At 54.3% G+C, this 20916-nt stretch overlaps 1 protein-coding gene and 1 long non-coding RNA gene across 4 annotated transcripts in view; both read left to right on the top strand.

The window, feature by feature from the left end:
- The window catches only part of SRGAP3 (SLIT-ROBO Rho GTPase activating protein 3), an 81070-nt gene extending 76228 nt beyond the window's left edge, over nt 1-4842 (top strand). For all 3 annotated transcript variants that reach the window (XM_065075833.1, XM_065075832.1, XM_065075831.1), the window contains one exon: nt 1147-4842. In XM_065075833.1, the coding sequence (XP_064931905.1) occupies nt 1147-1165 (19 nt within the window). In that variant the 3' untranslated portion in view covers nt 1166-4842. The remainder of the gene's footprint in view (nt 1-1146) is intronic.
- A 1073-nt stretch (nt 4843-5915) lies between these two features.
- Nucleotides 5916-20415, top strand: LOC135580484 (uncharacterized). Its single transcript, XR_010475200.1, has 3 exons — nt 5916-12439; nt 13504-15471; nt 16404-20415. It is a non-coding gene; the product is annotated as an uncharacterized LOC135580484 (long non-coding RNA).
- The last annotated feature ends 501 nt before the right edge of the window (nt 20416-20916 follow it).

Raw genomic sequence — 20916 nt, 5'->3', positions numbered from 1 at the left:
GAGCACAACACGAACAATCCCCTTGCCTTGTGGGTTGTTTTTTTAAGCCTTGGAAAAGATGCTCACTCAGCTGCCATAAATCAATACTCACCCTGAAGTCCGTAGGGCTGCTGGACGTGGTAGTCTCCTAAGGGCTAGCTCTGGGAGAGTAACTTCACTCATTATCTGAGCAGCTTAATAGAATTAATTGGAGCTAACTTTACAATTATTTCCCTTCTGCTGATCCTCTGAACATTATCTGAGGCTCACTGAGCATTTTGTAGACATTATAAGATTAAGTACTCGCCTACACAAGGACAGCGAGGAGAGTTAACTAGAGCTACTCTTTAAACAATTGATCCAGTTGCCGTAAGTCACTTTTCAGCTGGTCTCTTTCTGAGCCAGTGGCCTTAATTCAGTTAAGGCAGATTTAAGTGAAGCCAAGCGGGGGCCTCTCTGTTTGCGAACGAGGCCGTCAGTGCTGCAGTTGTAGGCAATGAGGTAATTTCGGTTAAATGGACACTTGTAGTTGACTGGGTCACTTGCCAGAGGATGTCCTTGGACAGACCCACGGAGCGGCCTCGTCGCTGCCTCTTTCATTCCGGGTGAGCTGCTGTCGTGCTGCTCACCCCAAAATGTGCGTTTCGGTCCCCATGTGTGCCGTTGCCCCGTGGGCACAGGGACAGCGGCGTCTGTACGTCTGGCAGAGGCTGCAGGACGGCTGATTTTGGGCAGGACCAGCCTCAGCTCTGGGGGAGGATTGGAGATGGCCTGTCCCGTGGGGGTGGGGCGGGCTGGTGCTCACCCCATCGCCGTGGTGTTCGGGGTTCGCTCCCTAGGGAGCTGGTGACCAGACCGCCTGGGAGTCAATGGGTGACTTTGTGCGGCCAGAGTTTGGGTTTCGCATCTTCTCCTGAAGCTCCTGCTTTGTCTCAAGGCTCCATCTCAGGTCATAGAATCCTAGGATGTCCTGAGTTGGAAGGGATGCACAAGGATCATGGAGTTGAGCTCCTGTGTCTGCACAGGACACCCTACAGTTCACACTGTGTGGGGGTCAGAGACCCCAGACCCACACCCATGCCAGGGCGGGGTCTCTCCTGGGGGTGCAGGGGAGCGGGGCGATGCTGCGGCACAGTGCTGACGTCCCTTTGTCGCTGCCGTTCACAGGACATCGAGAAGACCATGAGCACGGCGCTGAACGAGCTGCGGGAGCTGGAGAGGCAGAACACGGCCAAGCAGGCCCCCGACGTGGTCCTGGACACGCTGGAGCCCATGAAGAACCCCCCGCTGGGCGCCGCCAACTCGGAGCCCGCCAGCCCCCTCCACACCATCCTGATCCGGGACCCCGACGCCGCCATGCGCCGCAGCAGCAGCTCCACCACCGAGATGATGACCACGTTCAAGCCGGCGCTGTCGGCGCGGCTGGCGGGGGCCCAGCTGCGGCCCCCGCCCATGCGGCCGGTGCGGCCCGTGGTGCAGCACCGCTCCAGCAGCAGCAGCAGCTCGGGGGTGGGCAGCCCCGCCGTCACCCCCACCGAGAAGCTCTTCCCCAGCGGCGCGGCCGATAAATCGGGCACCATGTAGCCGGGGCCGGGGAGAGCCAGCACCCGCACGGCGGCAGCGCGGCCGGCAGCTCGGCAAAGCCTGGCCCAGCAAAGCGGGGAATCGGAGCTGCGCTCAAGAGGAGACTCTCCAGAAGGGGAACAAGTGCATGGCCGAGGCCTGATGGCTGTACATACGTGTGCGTGTGTACATACGTGTGTTCATGTGCGTACGTGTGTGTGTACATAGGTGTGTACGCACAGCCCATCATGCAGAAACACTCCCGCGCTCGCAGTGCTGCGGCAGGAGGCGGCAGCGGGTCTGCGTGCTGGCACCGGACAGTGCGTGCTCTCTGTAGAAGTATCTGTTAAAAAAGTGTACAGAATTCGGTGACTTTTTTAAAAAGTAGATTTACCTCAGAAACTGACTCTGAAATGTCCTCTCTAGAGATGTTGGGTAGGTTTGGTTTTCCCAGGCTGTTTGTGTGCGTGCGTGTGCGCGGAGGTCCGGAGCAGCTGTGCGGTGAGCAAGAGGAGGCCAATCCTGGAGTTTATTTTCTGCACCTCTTGGCATTAAAAAGAAGAAGGTGTGGGGGAGATACAGTGGGTTGTGTTCGCTGCTGGCCGTGGAAGAAGAGCTGGAGGTTGATAACCACCGGTGTGTCAGGCGGCTGGAGCGTCTCTTCAGCCCGAGCCCAGGATGCTGTTGTGTGTGCGGTGACACCCCAGCTGGTGGCACCGGCGGGAGCGGGGACAGCACAGGAGGCGTGTGGCGCGGCTGCAGGAGGCCTGTGACATCGCTGCTGTGCGCGGGCTCCACGGAACCCCCATCTTCTTCAGGATTTCAGAACGGACAAGGACTAGTGACAAGCCTGTGGGGAAGCATCGATAGGTACAGTTTTGAGACGCTTCGTTTCTCGTTCCTCACACACTTCTTTTGTTCTTTTTTTAAAAACCAACACCTGCTGGTATCTCGGCAGATGGGACCGAACAGGCGAGGAGGCTCCGGTACAGCGAGCTTCCTCCGTTTGGAGTTGCACAGCAGTACACGAGGGTCTTGATTCAGATTGCCTCTTCTTGCATGAAAAGCATGAGCCATATTTGACCATATCAGGGGCGGAACCACTCTGATGGGGCGATATTTTGCACTTTCTGTACTGTACTATATAATACAACAGTTTGAGTTTATGCAAAATAATCTACATTTTGTTTTTTCCTCTGAACATTTAACCCAGAGAAAAAAATATGCAGAAAGCGCTGGGGATTGCATGGTACTTTGTCTGATATTGGAGTCTCTCCTGCCAGCGCTGAATTCAAGACACTCTGTGCTTCTCCTGCAGCTTGTCCTCCTCGCGCAGGTGTCCGTGCAGTGGCCCGGGGTTTCGTTTGCTCACTTCCACACGGTTACGTCCAGCCGCCGTCAAACGGGCCGGCGTGGTCCCAGCTGCACAGCGAAGCTGCGCTGGCGGCCCCTCCGCGCTCGGGTCCCGCGCAGCGTGTCCGCGGGGGCACCGTGTCCCCCACCCGCAGCATGTGTCCCCGCACCGCCCCGCTCTGTAAATACCGCTGTACCCGCTTCCGTGCTGAAATCACTGCTAACGTGTAAACTGTACAAAATAGGCTAGGATTAGGTGAAAGCCAATGCCACTCACCAAAACTTTTCACTTAGTAGGTAGCTCAATGTAAAAATAAAACCCAGTAATAATAATAATTAAAAAGGAATAAAAAAGTAAAGCTAACCTTTCAGTGTACAGTGGGGGAGAAGTACTGTATGTGGTGAACCTGTCCTCGTTGCTCCGTGTGATGCTGTGAGGGGAGATGGTGTTGCTGTACGTGTTGTTGTTTGTAATTCCCGCCGCTGGTTCAGATTGCTGTTTGTGTTCCTCCACTGTCCCTCCCCCCCGCCCCGGCTGCCCCGCGCTCGCTGCCGTTGGGGCAGCAGATGTGCAGCAGATGTGCGGCAGATGTTCCGCATCTGCCGTGTGGGCGGGTGAGGATCCAGCAAATGCCCTGGGAGGGGAGGGGAGGGGAGGGGAGGACCCATTTGGCACAAGAGCTGTGGATTCCTTGCCAGTAACTTGTTTTTCTTGGTCCATTTAGTTCCTGGAGAACGTTCACGTCGCCAGTCTGCTGGGTTGGGTTTGGTTTTATATACTCTCAAAGATGACTTGATAGCAAACCCACGTTTATCAGGGTTTTCTTTTTCCTCCCTTCTCACGTTTGAAGATACGGTACCAGTTCCAGTGTCTTTCTATTAAATTATTGCCTTTTGGTTTCCTTTGTTTTGTTGTTGGTTTTTAATACAATTGTTTTCTTATCTTTAAGTGCCTTTTTGAGCACCAGAACAAGCGCTTGGCGTCGTGTCCTAGGAGCACCGCGGTGCCCTGTGCGCGGTTGTGTTGTGCTGGGCGGGATTGCTCTTGAAGTCCTTTTTATTTTTCTTTTTTTTTAAAGAAAACCAAGACATTTTGTTGAAGAATGAACTACCCCTTTTTAATACAGTATTCAAACTGTAGTTTTAACTACTGTCAATTCAAGGCCAGCGGTGTATTTTTCTGTAAGCTGACTCGGCACAAAGCTGGACCCCGTCCATGGCAGCAGCATTGGAACTGGAACCCGCGCGTGTCTCCTGTGGCGCCTGTCCCCACCCTCGGTCCCTCTGGGCACAGGGACAGGTCGCGGCTTTCCCGGTGGCACCGTGAGCGCTTCCCTGGGGACTGGCACAGCCCATCCTTGGGGACACAGTGCCCGTGGGGCTGTGTGTGCACAGAGCCGGTGTTTCTCTGCCGTGCAGAGCGAGGAGCGGTCCCTGTGCCCCCCGGACCCGACCCCGGTGCGGTGTCTGGAGGGCCAGCTGGGTGCCCCCTCCCTCCCGGGCTCAGCGTCACCTTGGGTGCTGCCGCCCCCTCTGTACAGACTCCCGCGCGGTCTGCAGGGTGTGTGGGTGCTGGGATGGTGAGGGCCGTGCGCTTCTTCCGGAGGCTGGAGCACCTGGTAGGTCGTTTTTGTAAACCTGGGCTGTTACGTGGCAGCGCTGTGGTTTTCGCGGTGCGGCGGTAGCTGTCCTGACCGGGATCTGCTGCCGGGGGGCCGGGCGGCACAGGGTTTGGGGACCCGGGAAGCCGTAGGAACCGCGCTGGCTGCCCCTGGGGACAGTTGTCCTCCTCCTGCGTGTTGTCTCTGTAACGTCTGCTGGGACGCTGTTCAGCCGGCGTGTCCGAGTGGGTCTGTCGTGTGCGCTGATGGTGCTGTGTAGATGAAGCCTCTGGTTGGGTGTGGACTCATCCCGTTGAATAAAACTGGTTAACTTTTCTCAAAAACACTGGCTGTGCTTTTGGAGTGTTTCCTTCCCCTGGGGGCCGGGTGGTCAGCACCTCTGCCTGCACCGGCCCCGCGCCAGCAGCTCCCCGGCCCTCGTCCCCACACCCCCGGTTGGAGGTGTTGACCGTGGTGTTGGCCGGAGGCCCCGTGCCGTGTCCCGGCTGCCCCTGCCCAGTGCCATCGGGGTCCCGGCTGCCCCTGCCCGTACCCACAGCCAGGCCCGCGGTCCCGCAGCGCGACCGACCGGCTGTGCCGCCGTGTGCGTGTCCAGGAACCGCTGGGGCACAGACGGGTCTTTCCTCGCAGCCCTGGGCACACGGGAAAGACGCGCAGGGAAGAGAGAAGTAGGACAATGAAGGACGAAGTGCGGCCTGTGAGGGGACGGTCACTGCGGAGCTGGCGGCAGCTGGGGCTCCAGAGCAGCCTGTGCCCGGTGCCCGCGCTCAGCTGAGCCGTGCCAGAGCGCGGCCGTGACCGTGGCACACCGCCGGCCAGAGAGCCGGCAATTGTTGTTTAGCCAGTGGTTTGCCTTGGGCATGTGTCTTGAAGGGCCTTACTCAAGCAGGCTGCCCAAGAGAGACGATCTTGAGTGATAAGTGACTATTAATTTCATCCCATCCCTGTTCGTGCTTAATTCAGTCCTTGTCATAATTCTTCTGGACCCATTGCCACTTTGCTGACCGCGACATCGCGTGGCACTGCAGACGTGACGTTTCAGCCTCCATCAGCAACCTCGGTGAGGCAGAGACCATCCCGCTGCCCGGCCTGGGGAGCAGCGAGAGTCACCCCGAAGCGGTGACACTGCAGCCTGGGGACGTGGGGGACCCTTGGCCACTGCTGCTCCCGCAGCCCCCCAGCTCCTGGCAGGGGCTGCTGGGTGCAAAGCTCTTCTGCATGGCCAGAGCTGCCGTCCCTGCCCCGGATACTGACAAACACCGTCCCTGCCCCAAGCAGTGACAAACACCATCCCTGCCCCAAATAGTGACAAACAGCGTCCCTGCCCCACACAGTGACAAACACCATCCCTGCCCCAAGCAGTGACAAACACCATCCCTGCCCCAAACAGTGACAAACACCGTCCCTTCCCCAAATAGTGACAAGCACTGTCGCTGCCCCAGGACAGCCGGGGCGCTGGGCAATGTTTCTTGCTGCTGAGCGGATAAAAAGCTGCATATCTAAATAAACAGCTCCAGTAAAGTCAGAGTGCACTTCAGGCCCATGCTGACGAGAGGCGGCTGCTGCTGGCAGTTTGTTCAGACAGTGTGTTATGTTTCTTTCCATTGTTTTTTCTGCTGCTGGTGCGTGGCTTCGCTTTCCTCCCCATCCTGGCAGCGCTGAGGAGCAGAGACCTCCCTGATTCCTTCATTCCACCCGGATTCCTTCAATCCACCCCTGACGGGCGGCAGCTGCAGGAGCAGAGCTGGCGATGTCTGCATGGGGCATTAACCGGGAGGGGGTTGGATCAGCTGCAGGTGGGAGCCTGTTTTACAGGTAATTTGGGCACAGCCCTGGCTGCCAGCCCTGCTCTGGGGCTGCTCGCGCCCCAGTGAGCAGCTGGATCCAACCCTGGCCCCGTCTCTTGCCCTCGGAGGCTCCGTGTGCTGGGGGAGGCTCCTGGGCACCTTCCCTGGGGGAGCAGCCCCGGGCAGCAGCAGCTGCGGGTCCGGGCCGGCGGTGCGCGGGGCCCTTTGCGCGGGGCCCTGCATGCGGTGCCGGCATTTCCTCGTGGAACAGTGTCGGCTGTGCCTGAAGCCGCCGGTGCTGCTGCCCGGCTTCTTGCGGTAAGCGCTTGCCCCACATGTCCCGGCCGTTGTCCCTGTGGCGTAGGTTCTTCCCTCGGTGTGCAACAAGCCAGTCCACGCAGAGCGGAGAGGTTTGGGTTCATGTTGGCTCTGCAGAGCCGGGTGCTGGGCGCTGACGCAGCCAGTGCAGTGCTGGGCTCGGTTCAGCTCAGATTTACAGTAACGAGATGCAGATGTGGGTGAATAACAGTTTTCTTTGCCACATGTGATTGCACATTGTCATGTTGATGCATTTTGCTTCATGTTTAAAACATTTAGTTGCATAATTATCATGCTCATTATTCAAAAAGCAGTGCGTATTTTAGTATTATAATTACCTAAGGTTAGTTAAGGACTCACGCTTATCTGAATTTTGTTCCAAACTCTATGTCGGCAACGAAAAGATGTACGCAGCAGGAGCTGGCCCCCGTCCCGTCCCGTCCCGGGGCGTTCCGCGCTGGCGGGGTCGCCTCACGGCTTCACCGCAGACCCCCGGAATCCCGCACTCTGTCATTTTTACCCGACTCTTCGACACCCCCGCGGGCGGGCGGGCCGGTGCCGGCAGCCGCCAGCAGGGGGCGGCAGGAACCAGCCGCCGCCAGCAGGGGGCAGCAGCCGCCCGCGCAGCGCAGCGCCGCGGGGCCGGGGGCGGGCGGCGCCGGACGGGTTCGGGGGCTCGTCCCGGGTTCGGGGGCTCGTCCCGGGGCCGCGCTCCGCAGCTCCGCGGTACGAGCCAGGCGAGCCGGCCCGGTTCCCGTCCCCTGCGCTCCGGCGCTCGGTGGCGGCAGCCGCGGCAGGTGCTGCCGGGGTTCGGCGATCCGCAGCCACCGTGCCTGCCCTCGGGAAGAGCCCGTGGCTCTCTGGTGTCTCCATCGTGTAGCTGGATGATGCCCCTGAGTGTGCAGGTTCATGTCCCCATCTGTGCGGGACACCTGCGGGCGCTCCTTTTAGCAACGCCCGAGCGCTGCTGCGCGCTGCTGGGTAACAGCTCGGGGGAGCAGCGGCCGCTGGGCTGGGTGGCGCGCGCGGGCGGGATGGTGGAGTGGAGCATCTCCCGAGTGAGGAAAGGCTGGGGGAGCTGGGGAAGAGAAGACTGAGGGGTGACTCATTCATGGGGATCAATATGGAAAGGGGGAGTGTCAGGAGGATGGAGCCAGGCTCTTCTGGTGACAACCAGTGACAGGACAAGGGGCAATGGGTGCAAACTGGAACACAGGAGGTTCCACTGAAAGGTGAGAAGCAACTTGTTGGGGGTGAGGGTGGCAGAGCCTGGCCCAGGCTGCCCAGGGGGTTGTGGAGTCTCCTTCTGTGCAGACATTCCAACCCGCCTGGACACCTTCCTGTGTAACCTCATCTGGGTGTTCCTGCTCCATGGGGGTATTGCACTGGATGAGCTTTCCAGGGCCCTTCAGCCCCTGACATCCTGTGAACACTGTGTGTGCTTTAAAGGGACACCGGAGGGCACTCTGGCAGGCTGCCACTTGTCATGCTCATAGCTAATGAATGAAAAAAATTACATAAAAATGAAATGTAAAGGAAATGGTAGCAGAATTTAGAGTGATTAATGCTTTGAACCTGGACGTGAAGCGCAGCAAGTGCTTTCAGTCTCGCTGAGTGAATTAAATAATCCAAATTAGTAATACGTTTTAATTTTTTTTCTTGTGTAAAGGCAATAAAGTGCTTTTAGCAAATGAGGTAAAGATTTTCCATCCGTATTTGGAACAAAAAGGGAGCACTGTGCCATGGCGCGGGCCATGCGTGGCCGTCCCGTCCCATCTCCGGGAGTCCCTCAGCCCCACCAACAGCACTGTGGGTGCTCCTGGAGCTGCCCTGGCTTGGAGACGCTCTCTTGCATTGCCTTTGTTGAAGAGGGTATGCATTAATTGCTAAGGACATATATTAATTGCGCCTGTGTCACTTGTGGCTGGACTGCACGCGGTTTTAATGTTAATGTGTTCTTTGGATGTCTCCTCCCCGCTCCGGCGTTTGCCAGAACAACGTCCCGCTCTCCCTGGCACTGCAGCCCTAGTGGTTGGACTCGGAGATCTTGCAGGTCTTTTCCAGCCCTTGGCTCTGCAGTGCAGACGTGTGGCGGCTGCATCGCCTCCCTGAACACCCCGAGCACCCACCTGCAGGCTCGGTCCCTATGGACACACAGGGCAGGCGGCGCTCAGCGGCCCCGGGCTGCAGCCTCATCCTGCTCTGCAGCTGCTGCAGGGCTCTGTGCAGCTGGGAACCCTTGGCCACGGCAGCGGGGCCGGAAAGCAGCACCGTGCTCCTGGTGGCCTCGGGATCGCTGCTCTTGCCAGCCGGTGGAGGGAAACAGCTGGTGAAGTGATTCGCTTTAAGTGTTTCATGAGAGCAAAGTGCAGGAAATGGAATTCACTGAATTTTAAATACATCTCACTCATCGGGATCAGAGTAACTGTTGTAGGTGATCCAGTATTGCTCTGCACTGCAGAGACACTTCATCCAGAAATCCCCAGAAATCTTTACGAGGCTTGTGCTTGGAGTACTGGATGCTGCAGAATCAGTGGGATTTGTGTCTTGGAAACGAAGCTCCAGCACTGGAGAAAAACTCATCCCAGCCCTTTAAATCTAATGAAACCCGTTGTCAGCATCCAAAGGCCAGACACCCTCCTGGCAGCTCCTAATTCCACCCTGAGCGGCCATCAGTGTGAATAAGGAGATCTCTGTGGGCATGCAAATGTCTTCGGTTCTATTTAACAAGGATAAATATCTTAATTAAGATAACAAACTGCCTGGGGGATTTTGAAGATGAGATGAGCCCGTGCTGCAGAGCAGAGCTTGGCAGGGACGCTCTGCCTGCTCTTCCAGGGGCTCAGCAGCCTCTGGTGGCCACGGTGGCCGCGGTTCTGCCGCCTCTGGTGGCCGCGGTTCTGCTGCTGGTGCAGGCGCCCGTGACACCGGGGGCTCCCGAGGGACAGGTGACGGTGCTGCCACCAGCCCAGGCCCCAGAGGTGGCTCAGGGCAAACGTGCTCAGTGCCCATCCCAATGGGGCTGAGCAATAAATGCTCTTGGCAGAGCAGCTTTGACCATCCCTTTGCGCGCTGCTGGTGAAGACATGAAACTTGTGATGAATTTCTGTCTTCAAACTGTTGCTATATCTGTTTGATTCTTTTTCATCCCCTTCCTAGAAGCCAATGTGTATTGGCAAGCTCTGGAAAACAATGTTATGGTTGGTTTGTCTTCTGAAAAGTGCTAGGAAATGCTTTAAAGAGCTGACAGCTAAACTGCCCTGGAGATGTTATTTCATTCAAGCCGTACTTTCCCATTCTGGCAGTATTTCTCTGCAATTCCCTTCTGACTCCTTTGCTCACTTGTTTGCCTCTTGCCATTTAAACCTTAGGTGGTCCCGCTGAGCAGTGTGGGAGCGCAGGAGCCGGGGCCATGAGGGGAGGGGGTGTCTCAATTTGGGACATTCTGGGTGTGTATCTCTGCTCACTCCAGTGTGAGTTCACGTCTGCGGCAGAAAGGCTGGAGGGGCCAGCAGGGGTTCCTCAGCACCAGGGTTTCTGTGTCTTTCATGAAAACAACCTTCCTGGCACAAAAAGCTGCTCCCGTGCTGCCGGTCGCGGTGCTGCCAGTCGCGGTGCTGCCTGGGATGAGCATCACTGCGGCTCGGCGGGACCACTGGTCCCGGTGGATGGAGCCGGGACCCAAGACCCCCGCCCTGGGGCTGTGGACCCGCCAGGCCAAGCCGGGCCGGGCAACCAGCTCGGGTTGTTGCTTTCCTTTCCCGAGCACCCATGTTCCCTCAACCCAATGGACACGGCGTCTGGTTTCCAAACCTCGTGTTGCCACAGGACACGCTCGCAGTTTCTGCTTTCCCGTGTTCGGGGAGGGAGTTGCTGCCGGTGTTACTAATGGACTGCTGCTTTTAGCCTGAGTGCTGCGAGCCAGGAATTGGAGAGTCAATTAAGTAATTACCTGGTGTTTCAGCTGTCAACACATGAGGCTCTTTGTTTTTTACCATTGGCGTCAAACCCTCCATGCCTTTTACCCCGACTCATCAGCGATAATTCGCCCGAACCGCGGGTTCGGGTGGATGTGTGAGGGGGTGCGGAGCGGGGGCCCCTCCTGCCCCTCGGAGCTGCCCCCGGTCGCTGGGCTGCGGAGGGGGTGGCACTGGTCACCGCGGGCTGGTCTCTGCTGGGACACACCGCTCAAAGGCACTGTTTCTTCCCTGAAGAAACATGGAAAAAGAAAACACGGGTAAGCATTGCTAAGGAGAAGGAACCTGCTTTCCCATTTCTTGTTGGCCTTAGCTCACTTCTCCAGAAGGGACTTTCAGTACGATAACGAACTGTTTTATAGCAGAGAACATGTTCTGACTGCTACAAGTGAGCTGATGAATGAAACGAGAAGCACCAGTAGTGAGGCTGATTAACCACAATAAATCCTGCAATCTAGAGAACGTGTCAGCCGCTGAGCGCGCAGGACACGCGATGGTGGAAAATCTCATTACTGAGCAGCCAGGCACCGCGTTATTCGAAATACAAATGTGCAAATTAGCCACGATGAAAGGCCAAGCTGTCAGAAGCATGAGCTGTTTGCATCTTGTTGCAAAGGTCCAAGTAGAGCCCATTTCGTTGTAAAAGATGTCAGAGGCTGGGGGTTGGTGCTTGAAGACTGTCTCACTCTCCTGATGGGAAACTGAGGTTTGCGGCTGTGACACTGGGCAGTGGGGCTGGGACCCCCGGCCGCGCGAGCCGCAGGGCCCGCAGCAGCACCAAGGGGTTTGCTGCAAAAGACGCTGCAGGGATTTTCCATAGTGTGACGGTAATTCCTCCCTGTGCTGCCGGGGTTGATGGGCTGGCTGCAGCCGCCTGGCTTGGTCACACTGCGGTGGGCTCTGGCGTCTGCAGCGCCCCTGGCGCAACTTGGAGCCAGAGCTGCAAGTACCTGCTGAAGAAATGTTAGAAAAAAACTCACATGGGTTTTCTGGTCTTAGGTGTTTTTAGCAAACCACAGCCTCACCCACAAGCTGTTTCTATCAGCCCCCAGTTAGTTGTGAGTTCATTTTGAATGACCCAGACGGCATCGGTTGGGAAAAAAATTGAGAAAGGGTCTGTGGGGCCGGTCTCTGGTGGTGCCGAGCGAGCAGCATCACGGGGCGCTGGACACGCTGCTCGGCTCCGGCCCTGCCCGCGCTCCCGGCTCCTCCTCCTCATCCTCGTCCTCCTCGCGCTGCCCGTTCCGTGGCTGGGCAGGGGTGCTGCTCGGCGCCGGCGGTGCCCGGTCAGTGTGTGCGCAGCCAAGCAACGCCTGACCCTCGCCCTGCTCCCGCTCTCCACCGGCTCCGTGCCCACGTCCTGGTCCCCGCCGCTCTGCCGCTCACCCTGCTATCCAACGCTCCAACGCCGCTCCTGAGCAGCTCCGCTATTGCTCCCCAGCGGCAGATGAATCTCAGAGCTGGGAGAGGGATGACTCCTGTATCAACTTTCCATATTCAGTTAACCGGAGCCTCTCTGGACGTGAATGACGCCCCGCGGTGCTGCTCAGGTTTGCTCAGTGGGAAGGACCCGAGTGGTTTCTCGGAGGCTGGTGCAGTTTTCTGTTGTGGAGCAACCACGGGAACAGCTTTTCCTTTTAGTGAGAAGCTCTGAGCAATATGGAGAAAACCGGTTTAAGTAAAAAATGCCGTTTTTCTCACACTGCGTTCATGCAGAGAAGGAAACACAGCTCAGTAGGTGCAAATTTACGGCGACATTATGGAATGAACAAGAACACTTGGGCACGACCTCTGTGACCGTCTGCCACGCTGAGCGTCCGCTGATTGATGCTTCCAAAAGGTTTGTAATTAGTACCATTATGTTCCTCCTCCTTTCTGCAGCGGCTGCGGGCAGAGCGGCCCGGGGACCCATCTGTTGGTGACACTTCTGAGGCTCAGAAGTACGAGCTTCCTATAACTCTTTCTTGTTCTCTTTTCAGCCCTGTTTGTCCCAGGAGGGCTGGAGGGACCCAGGGTCCCTCGGAGCGGCACGTCCAGGGCCACCACGGCTCATGGTCAATAAATATAACCATGTACAGAAGAGCTTTCCTCTGTAATTAGACAGCAGCACACTAAAGCTGGGGACAGTGACATCAATTATAGCACTTCACTGTTAGGTCACATGGTAGTGTATGAATGTATTTGCTGCTTGTTAATTTGTAGCTAATGAATTAGCAGGGATGTCTGACTAAATTGCAAATTAAAGAAGGACAAATATCACAAGAGTTCCTGTATCCTGATTTTTGCAGATAAAGCTGAAAGAAATTTTTCAGTGAAATTTTTGGTGGGGAAGCAACTATTAACCATCTATTACACATTAAACAACTATTAACCATCTATTAAGTTTTACAGGAAGGGGAGTCACTGACGTTGGACACTGAATTAGAAAAGCACCCTATTTTAGATTTACCAAATGGCAACGTCCTCACTGTTTGTTGCGAGAGCCCTTCTCAGAAGACTGAACTCTAGAGGGAAAAGGCAAACCAGAAGCAGCAGTAGAAGTGCTTTACCTTATTGTGGCCATCTCTGGTTAATGGGAACCAACCCTTACTAAAAACTGTAGATTCCCCCCCAGAGCTGCACATTTTGGTCCCATTGGATTTGGGACCCGTGGTGTCCCAGCTCCCCCCGGGCAGACAAGCGCGCTCTGCAGGCTCCCTTAGGGGTGGCTGTCGGTCAGCAGCCAGACAGCAGCTCTGGCTCTGCCCTGGCGGTACCACCAGCTGTTGTTTCTGCAGGTGCTCTGCTTCTAAATTGCTCTTTCCTCCCCTGTTTAGTTTCACTGCTGATAAATAAATCCAGGCATAAAGAGGCTGAGTTGACTGGGAGCCAAAATTGCCTGTTCACAGTGTTCTCTTGTTGCAGCCATTTTACAGCCCATTGATTTGATGAGCAGCGGTTAAGCCGGCGGAATGAAGAGATAAACGCGAGGTGGGTGACACAGAATGAAGAGGTAAATGCGCGGTGGGTGACATGGAATGAAGAGGTAAACATGCGGTGGGTGACACAAGGATTCACCGAGCACGGGGTCAAACCCACCACTCGGGAAGTGTAACACACATCTTCAGTGGAGACGCAGGAGCATCTTGACTGTGCTCCCAAGTCCTTCACTGAAAACAGCTTAATCTGTGCAGGAAAGCTGAAATATCAACTGAGAAGCACTTCAATTAACGTATCGACATTTTTGCCTTTGTATTTCACCTATTTCACTCATTTTGCCTCTGCATGGGCATGCAAAATGCTGAGGAACGAGGGGCTGAGCGCTGCCTGCGGGGGGCTGGGACGCCAGCTGTGGGGGTTGCTGGTACTATTTCAAAAGCACCCAGCATCCTCGCTTTTCCATAAGGAGCTGAATTAATTTTGTTCAGCTTTTTTTGGGGGGAAAAAAGGAATCGCACCTAGTCTGAGAACCAAGCAGCCAAACAGAGGCCTGAGCCAAAAAGCTGGCGAGAGAACGGGCTGTTGGAGATGATCAAATAGAATGGAAAATATTACAGACGCAGCAATGCATCTAACTGTGCCCAGCTTATCAGTTCCATAGTTTTTATATTGGAATAACTCAGAGCTAGTGAGATTAGTCACGATTTTCATAATGTTTATTGGATCAGCATCAGTGTCCAAATGGGAGGTATCGCATGTGCTAGAACAACGGCTTTCTAACGTCAACCAGCATCTGCTGTGGCCAAGGACCAAAATCAGCAAAGGCTAATTCATCGATGCCTTATTATTTGAGCTTGTGTCCCTGTCTCGAGCCGGGGCTGCGATGAGCTGCCCATCAAGCAGTTGCTGGCATTTCATGCTGCCCTTAGGTCAGGTCTAACTCAATCAGCATCGGTTTATTATGAAATGCCCAGAGTGATTTTACTCATTCTGTCGATCTCAAAACAGTTCAAGAGAAAGTCTAAATATTATTTCTGGCTCCTTCAGCCACTAACAGTTTTTTCATGGAAGTTTCCATGCTGCTCTGCGAAACCGTGAGATTTTTTTCCGCTGATTTACATTGCCCTAAACGCTTTGAAATAGACTGAAAAAAAAGCGAGAAAGGATTTAGTTTATGCTTTCAAGGCATTTCTGCATGAAGGAGCAGCCCCTGGGGGCCTGTGGCACCAACAGGGGCACCGGCCGCTCGTGTGTCACCGGCCGCTCGTGTGTCACCGGCCCGCGGAACCCCCGCCGTGGTCACAACACATTTCAGCGCCGGCTGTGAGCGCTGTGCCTGAGGAGGTTCTGAGCTCCCTCTGGTCCCCAGTGCCCCGAAGGCAGCAGCCAATGCTCCTTTGTCCTGCAAAGAAAACGTGAGGGGTAATTAAAAAGAACTCTCCTAGATTATGGGTCTTTGTGTCCTATGCAGAGCAGGGATTCATTTATTTGTGTTCCATGTGACTGGCCTATGATATGGATCATAATCCCAATATATAACTTGCTCCTTACCTTGATTTTGAAGATCATATCTTTTGGCCTCTCAAAGAGATTTTACAGCAGTAAAGCAAATTTTATTCCTTTTGAAATGGAAATGGAACTTTTGATGGGTGGGCAATGCATGAGATGTTGTATGATGCAGTGGTGTTCTGGTTGCATTTTCAGCCATGGCAAAACCAGCAATAGAGCTGGGGAACACCGGAGCAGGCGCTCGGCTCCGCAGCTGAGTTCCCAGCCCTGCTCAGGACAGCGAGGAGCAGCTGAGCTCCTGGCCGGGCTCATACCGGTGGGTTTAGAGCTGGGAACAGACTAAACTGCCCCGAGAGCCATGGCTGAGCAGAGCCAGGGCTGTCACCGGCCGGGGGACAGGACAAGTGACAACCGACAGCAGCGACGCCTGCGAGAGCTGCTCAGGTGTGCGGTCCGGGGGGCACGGGGGGCACTGAAACACAGGGCAGCAGCAGGTCCCAGTCTGGACAGATGGGGCTGGGGAGGGATGGGGGACACGAACACAGTGGGACGTGGGTCCCTGCAGCATCCGCAGCCCCAGCAGAGCAGGGTCAGTGCTGCAGCACACAGACCCTGCGGAAGGAAAGATGCTGCAAAGTGCACCAGTGTCTCCCAGGGCCGCGGTGTCAGCTGGAAATGCCGATCATTGATTTGTAAACTGCTGCTCAAGATGAATTGCAGTTTAAATTGGATTTTGTAAGAGCAGCCATAAAACATCTTGGCACGCAACGCCGTCTCCGCTATAAAGTGCCTGGTCGTGCATGTCGCCCCGGTGCCGTGTGCCTCAGAGGGGCCATGGGTGCGTTCTGGCCAATGTTTGTTCGCGATGCTCAAACCTGCCCGGCTCACCCTCTCCGAGGGAGCAATGGGAACACAGGGCAAATGTCTGGGTGCCAGGGGTGCCCAGCTCTGCTGTGCAGTTCCAGGGGCTAAGCACAGAGAACACAGGGATTTTGGTCAGGTTAGTGTACTGAACCAGATGGCATTGAAGATGTGGGACAGAAGCACTTCCCGACAGCCACTGCGAGGAAACAAATAAGTAGCACTCACAAAGTTTAACTTCCTGTTCTGCCCCATTACTTCACAACTTAATTACACCAATTAGAGATCACCAGATGGATGGTGGGAGCAGAGGGCAGCATTAGGTTACCCAGGCAAGCAGCCCCTCTCTGTCTCTGCCACACTAAATAGCTTGTTTGGGCAACGTCCCCTTTGCCAGCAGTGCTATAGAGGAACCAAACTACTTAATCAACAGCTAGAGGCTGTAAACACTTGGTGGAAAGGCTTGTTGGTTTTCATCTAACATTATCTCATGACAAGTCTTGTATTTGTTTCAGAAGGCATTTCGCTTGTTTAAGAAGGTGCTCCCCAGCCGAGCGCTGCCTGCAGAGCCGGAGCCTCGTGCCCTCGCCCGTTGCTGCAGGACGAGGCTCTGCCAGAGCTCCTGGCTCCGTCTGTCCCGCACGCCCACCGCCACGGCTCCGACCGCCCACGCTGCTCCGTCCCTCCCGGGTCCGGCTGCTTGTGCCACAAACCACAGCTCTTTCCTGGGTGAAAAGCCCCACATGAGCTCATTCTCTGTTTGCTCAGGACATAGCACCTCAAGTTCATCATAACGTACATCAATCTCCAGATATGTTATTTATGTATTTAATTACTTTTTAAAAAACCCTTGGCCTTCTTTAAATTAAAAAGGTTGAGCAGGGTATTCTATACCAATGTAGGCACATTTTATTCCATGCTGTTCTCCACTACACACTGTTCTCAGCTGAAACACTCACCAGCGAAGCAGCACACACTGGACAGCGGGTCCCTTCCTTGTGGCGCTGGTGGTGCCACCCACCCGCGCTGACCCGTGTCACACGTTCTGCTCCTTGACCCCACAAGGTGGGACTGGCCGAATCGCGCTCGGTGTCACCGCGTGGCCGCAGCGTCTGCCCCAAGCGCTACAGCCGCATTGTCACCTCATGGCCGCAGCGTCTGCTCTGAGCGCTACAGCCGCATTGTCACCTCATGGCCGCAGCATCTGCTCTGAGCGCTACAGCCGCATCGTCACCGCATGGCCGCAGTGTCTGCTCCAAGCACTACAGCCGCATCGTCACCGCGTGGCCGCAGTGTCTGCTCCAAGCACTACAGCCGTATCACCTCATCACCAGAGACGCCCCTGAAGCAGAAACGTGACATTTCTTCAGTGCATCCTGTCTCTGAAAAGGATATGAGAGAAAACAATACGGCATATCTTGTTAGACTAACGCCGTCCTTTTTAATGAACCATTTGAGCTTGTGCCTAGAAGTAGGAAGGGGAAAAAGGATAAAATTCCCTTGGAAAATTTCTCTCGGAAAAGAGAATTTGGGCACAAGTACTAGGCATTTGGTAGGAATTAGATGCTGACAGTGAGCACAGGAATGGCCCAGTTTTCCTGCCCGTGCAAACAGAAAATGCTGTCTCTGTTGCAGGAATATTAAGAGGATAAATACACTGATATTAGCGCAGTGCTTCAAACATTGCCCTCCTGGTCTCGCGAGGTGTCTCCAGCCTGTGGGCTGCAGCAGGTGCTGGGGAGGTCACGGAAAAGTGTCTGAAGGCAGAACCGTCCATGGCCGCGCTGGGGTAGTTGTGCTCTGACCCGTCCCTGCGTGGCGCGTGGGAGATCCAGCCTGGTGAAACAACACCGTGCTTGCAGAGTGAACTTTCAGTAAGGTAATTTACGTGTCTCATTTAAGCTCTTCAGCTTCATGCCTGAGAAGTCTGCATTTTCTTCTAACGGTCTATAGGAGTTCTTAGATGACAATCTGGGTAATAGTGACTATAATTAGAAGAGTAAGGCAGGCAAATTGAGTGCACTCTAGAGAGACCTTTGAGCCCAGCTTTATGCACTCCTCTCCCGTAACACTCAACAGCAGAGCTGTTAAGAAGCGCTGGCAACGTGCTTCAGATGGGGAGTGTGAGATCACGGCAGCTCGGCCAGTCGTGCTGCCCGTTCCCTCTGAAAGAAACCTGCTCAGTGCCACCAGCTGCTAACGCAACCCGTGTCCCGGCTGGGTTTGTGAGTCAAGTAAAATGGGATCCAGGGTAGAAACGTGTCCCTGGGCATGGCAAACACCTCCCGCTGCCTCCAGCAACGACGTGATTTAAAGTCCCTGTGTTCGAACCCTTGTGACTTGCTGAATGAAAAAGTTTGTGGGTGTTGATTAAAATATACATAAATATTTGTAGCTCATCATCTTGACTGCTTACAAAGCTTGGCAAGCAGAAACGGGACCAAGTGTAAATTACTGATGTGTTCAGGTGGTATTGTGTTTTAGCTAAAACTGCTTACTGCAAAAAGACCATGCTCTGTGTCTTTGCTGTGTTGCCGCGGCTCTGAACCGATGCTGCACCTTTGGTTGAGCCAGGAGAGGACGGGCACTGGGTTTGGTGACATCCTGGGCCACCCTTGTCCTGGTCACCTCGCGTTGGTCTGACGGGCTGTTCGGGCAGATGGTGGGTTTGAAATGCTGTTCTTGGCTTGGCACGGTGAATATTCAATTGGCATTGCTATTGAAAGGATTGCTTTGTCAGGGACTTCGTATATTCCCATCTCAAGAGTTAGGACTTCATGGTGGGATTGTTTTGTTCTAACATTCTCAACATCAGGCTAAATTTAGCCTGTAGAAATCAATAAATCACTGCCAACTTTAATATAAAGGCAGAGTTAGGTCAATGTTGAATGTTTTTGAACAATCTTACTCACGGTATTTAGAGTCTTCTCTTTAGTTGGGAATGACGTGACGAGGAACTTTCCACTGCTTTAAATGTTAAGGAATCTCTGAAAATATTTAGAAACAATTAAAAGTGTTCTATGGTTTGGGTTTTTATTTGTTTTGTGAAGTACAGCATGTTCTTCGGCAGATGTTCATCCACTCCACGTGCCCGTGTCCCAGCGGCTGGTTTCCATGGTGCGTTTGTACTTCTATCAGACGGTGTGTCCAGCGACACGTGCACACGAGAGGCAGCCCCCGGTGGGTGCTTGGTTGTGAGAGCGACCTCCCGAGGGCAGCTGGAGACGAGCCCTCTGCCCGGAGCACCGAGAGGCAGAACCGTTCCGTAAGCAGCGCGGAAGCACCACGTGGGAACTAGCAGTTTTTACATCATTAACTTGTGCACAACCACCTGGGAGCCATGTAAACTCCTCTCAAATATTTTCTTTGTCTCAACAGTCCCCATGAAAATGAGCAGCTTTTGGAGCTTTGCTTCGTGCCAGGCTGCCCCAGCTCCTGCCAAGCACGTCCACATTTCTCTGCTAAGGGAGCAGGGCAGTGGGCTTGCAGAACTTGCCTGGTCCCCACTGCTGTGTTAATTTAAATGAATATTGCAGGGGGTTGGGAGGAGGGTCTGTGTTCTCTCTTTTGGTGTTCTGGGTGTAATAACAAATTGTAGCTTGGTAATTCAGCAAAATAAACTAGCTTAGACTGCTACCGCAAAGCCCCAAGTGGCAATAAACCAGCGGGAAGATTCCTATGGAGGGGGATGAGTGTCCTGGCTCTGCAGGAGCCCTTGGCTTTCAGTCCGCTCCCCACGCTCCAGCAGGCTCCAGTGAGCAGCTGGGAACACTTGGGCGACCAAACTAGGCACAACCGGCCATGCTGCCTGCAACGGGGCTGCTCTGGCTCTGACCGCAGCATCCAGGTGACCGTACGGGCTCTCCGGGGCGTCCAGCTCTTTTTGATCCCACACTTTTACCGTGGAAATAGTTTAAGTTGCTTTTTATTCAGCAGCAGCCTGTGTGGCTGGTGCTCAGCTGTAAACCCCTTGCCATTTGCTGTTCATCAGCCTACCAAAATAAAAATTAAACATTGCTACAGTAATGAAACCCTCATGTCCGTGCCTGGGGAGGACAAGTTAATTGCAAACCAATAAGCTCATGTCAGAACGTGTGTGAACCTGGAATGAGATCAGCAGAGCACGTGAGGGGAAAGAAAGAACAGAACATTGAAAAAGAACCACAAGAGATTGATACATAATTTTTCGGAGCTTGCAGAGAAAGCAGAAGAAATGGATTCCTTGAGGTGAAAAGAATGGGCACTTGAACGGCAATGAAATTATTCTGTAAATTCTAGCACTTTCAGCAAGTGCCAGACAGTAATCAGATCCGTTCCAATATATACATTCAGAGATTCATAACGCGTAAGGCCAGCAGAGACCACTACGATTACCCCTTCTGACCTGCTCCATCATGCGGGCCATGGAGAACCTTTTACACACACCTACGAATTACTGAGTGCCAGTTCACAGAGCCTGACTTGACTTTATCTGATTCAAACCCAGGCCAGCACAAACCAGCAGTAAGCACATGGAAATTACGCTGCTACAAAAACTCATCTTACAGGAAAATCAGGCATGCAAGCACATGGTTTTCAGGTAACAGCACATTTGAGTCACCAGCAGCTACAAAGTAAAGTGCTTAAAAGAAACCTCTGAAATGAAGGAAGCAAAGAGAGGCATTATTGTTGTGCAGACTAATATACAAAATACTTAAATATGCTTTGTGTGTGTAAAAGCCTCTGCTACAAGCAGTGTAATCAACAGGAGTATCTGTGCCAGCGTGCAGTGTGTCGGATGTTGCAGTGGGGTGTCTGTACCCCCTTTGGTGAGCACCACGTGCGACGGGCACGACGTGAGCGGCGGCGGCAGAGCCGGGGAAATCACTGCTTCCTGAAATGGGAGCTGTACAAAGACAGTGCAATTTCTGCAATATTGTTCTATGTGACTTTGGCAATGTGCTAGGTCCCGCCAGTCCCCCAGGGAGTTATTAAACCTGAAAGCACGTTGGCCATGTTCATTGCTACCTGCCATTTTTCTGTTTTTCG

This window comes from Columba livia, chromosome 10, assembly GCF_036013475.1.
Source record: "Columba livia isolate bColLiv1 breed racing homer chromosome 10, bColLiv1.pat.W.v2, whole genome shotgun sequence".
NCBI lineage: Eukaryota > Metazoa > Chordata > Aves > Columbiformes > Columbidae > Columba > Columba livia.
The sequence above is the reverse complement of the archived record's forward strand: the minus strand, read 5'-3'. Positions and strand labels throughout refer to the sequence as shown.